Source organism: Macrobrachium nipponense, chromosome 37 (genome assembly GCF_015104395.2).
Source record: "Macrobrachium nipponense isolate FS-2020 chromosome 37, ASM1510439v2, whole genome shotgun sequence".
NCBI lineage: Eukaryota > Metazoa > Arthropoda > Malacostraca > Decapoda > Palaemonidae > Macrobrachium > Macrobrachium nipponense.
In genome coordinates, this window is record NC_061097.1 from 38,949,725 (window position 1) to 38,957,224 (window position 7,500).

Here is a 7,500-nt window from a genome sequence, read left to right on the forward strand (position 1 = left end):
TGAACTGTTCTGTACCTGCTGTACTGGTTTTAACCGACTTTGAATACTTGTTTTTCAATGTTTTCAGTTTTTATGTTTACTTTGTTAGATGTTCTCTGTATTTTTAGCATTGTACCTCGAAAATGTGTTGAAATAACACGAAAGCGCTCGGTACTCCTTCTTTTATTTTTCCTGTGGCCTTGGCTGAATATATATTATATATATATATATATATATATATATATATATATATATATATATATATGGATATATATATATATAATATATATATATATGTATATATATTATATATATATATGTATATATGTATATGTATACATAATACAGACGCACGCACGCACTTACATACACACGCTACACAGAACTATCTTATATCATCATGAGGGTCTTACACCATATCGGCCTTGTCCTGAGGTCAATTCGTGATCTTATCATCCGCCAGGTAATTACAGTAATCACCTTTTCAACAGACCAGATCTCGGGGGGAGATACGGCAGACATTAGATGAGCTACGGCCGAGTGTAGCGTGATGGGCGAGGGATAATATATCCGAATCGCTGGAGAATAACTTATTCTGTAGATGTTCCCTTCTGTAGGAATGAAAGTAGCGGTAGTAGGATGATTGGTATATATATATATATATATATATATATATATATATATATATATATATATATATATATATATATATAGTATTTTTTTTTTTTTTTTTTTTTAGTAGTAATAATATTGATAATTGTGTTAGAATATGTCTTTGACAATGATAATAGTAAGGATAGATGTGTAAGTTACAGGAGTAGGTATGTTAACATTTATCTTTTGTGATAATAATAATAATAATAATAATAATAATAATAATAATAAAATAATAATATAATAATAATAATAATAATAATAATAATAATAATAATAAGCTGATAGACGAAATGGTAATGAAGAACAGTAGGAGAAGGAAAACCAACCTAAGCATGGCATGGATAGACTATAAGAAAGCCTTCGATATGATACCACACACATGGCTAATAGAATGCCTGAAAATATATGGGGGAGAGGAAAACACCATCAGCTTCCTCAAAAATACAATGCGCAACTGGAATACAAAACTTACAAGCTCTGGAATAAGACTAGCAGAGGTTAATATCAGGAGAGGGATTTTCCAGGGCGACTCACTGTCCCCACTACTCTTCGTAGTAGCCATGATTCCCATGACTACTAGCCATGATTCCCATGACAAAAGTACTACAGAAGATGGATGCCGGGTACCAACTCAAGAAAAGAGGCAACAGAATTAACCATCTGATGTTCATGGACGACATCAAGCTGTATGGTAAGAGCATCAAGGTAATAGATACCTAATCCAGACTGTAAGGATTGTATCTGGGGACATCAGGATGGAGTTTGGAATAGAAAAATGCGCCTTAGTCAACATACAAAAAGGCAAAGTAACGAGAACTGAAGGGATAAAGCTACCAGATGGGAGCAACATCAAACACATAGATGAGACCGGATACAAATACCTGGGAATAATGGAAGGAGGGGATATAAAACACCAAGAGATAAAGGACACGATCAGGTAAGAATATATGCAGAGACTCAAGGCGATACTCAAGCCAAAACTCAACGCCGGAAATATGATAAAAGCCATAAACACATGGGCAGTGCCATAATCAGATACAGCGCAGGAATAGTGGAATGGACGAAGGCAGAACTCCGCAGCATAGATCAGAAAACCAGGAAACATATGACAATACACAAAGAACTACACCCAAGAGCAAATACGGGCAGACTATACATAACACGAAAGGAAGGAGGGAGGGGACTACTAAGCATAGAGGACTGCGTCAACATCGAGAACAGAGCACTGAGGCAATATATGAAAACCAGTGAAGACGAGTGGCTAAAGAGTGCATGGGAAGAAGGACTAATAAAAATAGACGAAGACCCAGAAATATACAGAGACAGGAGAATGACAAACAACAGAGGTCAGGCACAACAAACCAATGCACGGACAATACATGAGACAGACTAAAGAACTAGCCAGCGATGACACGTGGCAATGGCTACAGAAGGGAGAGCTAAAGAAGGAAACTGAAGGAATGATAACAGCGGCACAAGATCAGGCCCTAAGAACCAGATATGTTCAAAGAATGATAGACGGAAATAACATCTCTCCCATATGTAGGAAGTGCAATACGAAAAATGAAACCATAAACCACATAGCAAGCGAATGTCCGGCACTTGCACAGAACCAATACAAAAAGAGGCATGATTCAGTGGCAAAAGCCCTCCACTGGAGCCTGTGCAAGAAACATCAGCTACCTTGCAGTAATAAGTGGTACGAACACCAACCTGAAGGAGTGATAGAAAACGATCAGTCAAAGATCCTCTGGGACTATGGTATCAGAACAGATAGGGTGATACGTGCAAATAGACCAGACGTGACGCTGATTGACAAAATCAAGAAGAAAGTATTACTCATTGATGCCGCAATACCATGGGACACCAGAGTTGAAGAGAAAGAGAGAGAAAAAATGGATAAGTGTCATGATCTGAAAATAGAAATAAGAAGGATAAGGGATATGCCAGTGGAAATCGTATTCATAATCATAGGAGCACTAGGCACGATCCCAAGATCCCTGAAAAGGAATTTAGAAAAATTAGAGGCTGAAGTAGCTCCAGGACTCATGCAGAAGAGTGTGATCCTAGAAACGGCGCACATAGTAAGAAAAGTGATAGACTCCTAAGGAGGCAGGATGCAACCCGGAACCCCACACTATAAATACAACCCAGTCGAATTGGAGGACTGTGATAGAGCAAAAAAAAAAAACAATAATAATAATAACAGTAATAAAAATAAGAAAAAAATCCTCATAGTAGCACGAGTCTTCAAATGGAGAAACAAATCCACAGTTATGTAAATGTGCATATATTTAAATGTAAAACTTAAAGCTTTAAATTTAAATATATGTACATTTACATAACTATGGATTTGTTTCTCCAATAATAATAATAATAATAATTTATTATTATTATTATTATTATTATTATTATTATTATTATTATTATTATTATTATTATTATTATTATTATTATTATTATTATTATTATTATGTACGTAACAGAAGTAGGGATGTTAAAATATACAGGTTTCAATATCAATGTTAATAATATTTATGTGAATTAAGTAGCGGTACTGGCGATTTTGAAATATATATCTTTCAATAATTAACAATAATAATTGAGTAAATGATTCTTTTGTAAATGTTCGTCGACAACAGAGAGAAAAATATATACATATTTCACTTAATGTTTTTTCTCTGCTATTATTAACTTTAATATGATTGTTCGTTGATTAATTTCTTCACTAATTATAATAATGATAATAATAATAATAATAATAATAATAATAATAATAATAATAATAATAATAATAATAATAATAATAATAATAATAATATAATAATAATAATAATAATAACTTTGTAAAACTTTGTAGACAGACAGCAGAGAGAGACCGAACAAACCTATTTCAGAGTAATGGGTCTTTTTATTATCCTATTATCACCTGAAATGTGTTTGTGTCAATATCTAGCAATAAGAGTAATGTTTCAATCAGTATTACATTCTAATGATGTTTCTCTTTTAATTTGAGTTCAGCAATTCCACAACAACACAATGAAAAGGGCTCTTACAAAGAAGTCTCCTAGTAATACTGTAGGATGTGTATATTAAATGCCGTGTGATTTATATTACCTGTTTGACGTCTGTCGAACTGCATAAACTATTAGGGAAAGAGAGGCGGCGTGAATTTCCTAACATATAAGCACAAGATAGCAATGGCATTAATCTTCCACACAGAGACAGAGAAAGAAAAAAAACAATGCGTGATTCCACTTCCAGCTTACTTTAGCCGCGTGCTAAAATCTACGGTCAAATAGAGCGTTGTTTCACCAACGAAAATTTAAATAAATACTCTATATTTTATTAGAAATTATCTTTCTGCACTGTTTAATATGCACATTATTTATTTTTTATATTTTCATTCTAATAAATAAATCATAAATATCACATTCTAAAATTTCTGTATCTTTAACTCAACGCGAAACACCCTTTTTTCAGACATTTTCTAGGTTTTCGTACCCCACCCACCCAACAACATCACATCAAAGTAGTTTATAGGCTTACTCCCCGAGAAAGAGAAAACCCAAGCTGCTATGGGAAAATAATGTGACATGATCCATTGAGTGAAAGAAAAATACTCGAGCACAGTTTCATAGAAGGTTTAAATAAGATTATGGTATCAACCTTGGATTGTGTAAATTTGTCCAAATAGATCAGACTGAATCCATATCATATTCCTATTCATAAGTTCGAGAAGTTTCTTTATGCAAAAATGGGAATGTTGTTACGGCACTTCAAAACAAGAAAAGCTGAACACATGATTATGCTTTATAAAACATATGTTCGTAGTCCACTTGAATATTGCAATATGATATGGTACCCACACTATCAAAAGGATATTGCACAAATAGAGAGTGTACAAAGGTCCTTTACAGCTAGAATAGAAGAAGTTAAGGACCTAGACTACTGGGAAAGACTACAATCCTTAAAATTATATAGTCTAGAAAGGAGAAGAGAACGCTACATGATAATTCAGGCATGGAAACAGATAGAAGGAATAACAGAAAATATCATGGAACTAAAAATATCAGAAAGAGCAAGCAGAGGTAGATTAATAGTGCCCAAAACTATACCAGGAAAAATAAGGAAAGCACACAGGACATTAATCCACTACGCACCAGCATCGATAATGCAGCGTCTATTCAATGCGTTGCCAGCTCATCTGAGGAATATATCAGGAGTGAGCGTAGATGTGTTTAAGAATAAGCTCGACAAATATCTAAACTGCATCCCAGACCATCCAAGATTGGAAGATGCAAAATATACCGGAAGATGTACTAGCAACTCTCTGGTAGACATTAGAGGCGCCTCACACTGAGGGACCTGGGGCAACCCGAACGAACTGTAAGGTCTGTAAGGTAAGGTAAGGGTTAACTACAGTTAGCTGAATTCACAAATTCTAGAGAATTTACCTCTTAATTCCAACTTACGCAGGACTGAATTAAGTTAAATATCATAATTCCGTGTTTAATGATTGATGTTAACTTTATTAACCCGAAGAAATGTTTTTTCATATCAGTTCCATTTGCATTCCAATAAACTTGAGGCTGAATAAAATGATCTTAGATGTTATTTCTTTTGCTAAAACCAAGTTTAAATACAAATACTAGAGGATATTGGTTAGAAAATAGATATGAGAAGATACTCCCTTATTCCTCTAGACACAAAGTCACCTGGTAAGTCTATTAATAAAATGATACAAGGTTGACAATAATGATTGATGGTTACGGCTTATTGTCACTAACCAACTCCTAAATAAAAAAAAAGGAAATACCACTTAATTAAATAATAAAAGTGAAATGATCAATCTTGGAATATTTACCTTTATTTCCATTTGTCCTGTTCTAAATTGATAGTTATTAAATAGTCAAATATTAAAGCCAAAACTTTAAGTATTAATCTTAATTCCCCAATATTTTACTCTGCATCAAAATGTTGAAATTCATTTAATTAATTAAGTAAAACGGATAAAATATCAATAAAAATTTCTTTCATTTTTAAACAAAAATTTGCTCTTACATCAAAACTTTAATCACAATAGTTTGAAAGTCAAAAATAAAAAGTTTAAGTTTCCTTAATTCTGATCTGATTGACATAAATTTGAAAGTCAAACGTAAAATTTGCAAACTTCTTCCCACCAGACTTTGCTTAATTCAACTCGACCTTCAATCTTAACTGAATGAGAGATTCAGCGCCTAAAATCACAGGTTAAAACTGATCAAGGTTAATCTCCTTCTGTCTGCAGGTCTCTCAGAGTAACCACGAGACGGTGACACTCCGGGAGCTCACCCTCGACGCAGGAGGCAGGTACAAGTGCGAGGTACTGACGGAGGCGCCGAAGTTTAGGACTCTGGTCAAGTCGTCCGTTATGCGAGTGGTTGGTAAGTCTATTTTCACTCACGCGGGGTGGGGGAGAGAGAGAGAGAGAGAGAGAGAGAGAGAGAGAGAGAGAGAGAGAGAGAGAAAAAACATTTGGTGTAAGGGGAGGGATGCAGAGAGATAGAAAGACAGGCAGACTGAAGGAGAGAAAGTTGTCTATGGAGAGAGAGAGAGAGAGAGAGAGAGAGAGAGAGAGAGAGAGAGAGAGAGAGAGAGAGAGAGAATATTTTTAAGTAAAGAGAATGAGAGAGTGTGGTGTGTGAGTGTGTGTAAAAAATGTATATGTTTAAAATGAAAAGGCGAATGTATGTAAAAGAGAGAGAGAGAGAGAGAGAGAGAGAGAGAGAGAGAGAGAGAGAAAGCGTATTCAGCTGTGGTATGGTGGTAACTACGTCAGCCAAATTGATTGTCCAGGTACTAAGATATCTTACTATGAAGAAAATAACCCAAGTGAATTGATATGTGCATTACTAAGGTCTGTTTAGAGTTCATAGCAAGAGACTTTTTTTTATTTTTTTTTTTTATTTTTTAGTAATTTAAGCAAAATCTGTGATAGAATATGTTGACAAAGTGTTCTGAAGGGCTTTTCTTTGGCTTGCTGAGATGTTTGCCTGGGAAGAGTTGCTGAGTTGCTGAGTTTGCTGAGACAGCCAATTCTCCTTTATGGACTCGAGTTGTGGATGCTGAATATTTGGATGTAAACGACTTAAAAAGGAGGTAAATGTGGAAATTTAAAATTACATATTTATATATGTATATAATATAGATATAATATATATATATATTATATATATATATATATATATTATAATATATATATATATACAAATATATATATATATACAAAATATATATATATATATATTATGATATATATATAATCTATCTATATAATATATACTTATATGTATATATTATATATGATATATTATATATATATCTATATATATCTATATAATATATATATTATATATATATATAGTATATATATATATATATTATATATAATATCTATATATATATATAATACATAAGTATATATATATATATATATATATATATATATATCTATATATATATAATATATATATATATATATTAGAATATATATTATATACTATATATATATATATATATATATATATATTAGGTATATATATATATATATATAATATAATAATGTATATGAACACGCGGCGTGAACTATGAACATATCTAACCCCCGAATTCACAAACAAGCACCGCCGGAGGTAAAAAAAAAAAAGGAGCTGGCAGAAAAACGTCTTCCCCCCCAAAAGCGTTTCTTTCTCCTGCAGTCAACGATGACAATATATATAACAAAGCTGTGATCAAGTTAGCGCCGGTAATCCGGTTAAGAGCTGAAGAGCTAACAACTTTCCAACTTCATCAGCAAACGAATGAAAAAAATATATATTAAAA

At 33.0% G+C, this 7,500-nt stretch overlaps 1 protein-coding gene across 1 annotated transcript in view; it reads left to right on the forward strand.

Annotated features, from left to right (window-relative positions):
* Positions 1-7,500, forward strand: part of LOC135209164 (uncharacterized) — a 230,328-nt gene that overhangs the window by 202,984 nt on the left and 19,844 nt on the right. Inside the window, exon 3 of the mRNA XM_064241829.1 lies at positions 5,927-6,062. Within this exon, the coding sequence (XP_064097899.1) occupies positions 5,927-6,062 (136 nt within the window). The remainder of the gene's footprint in view (positions 1-5,926; positions 6,063-7,500) is intronic.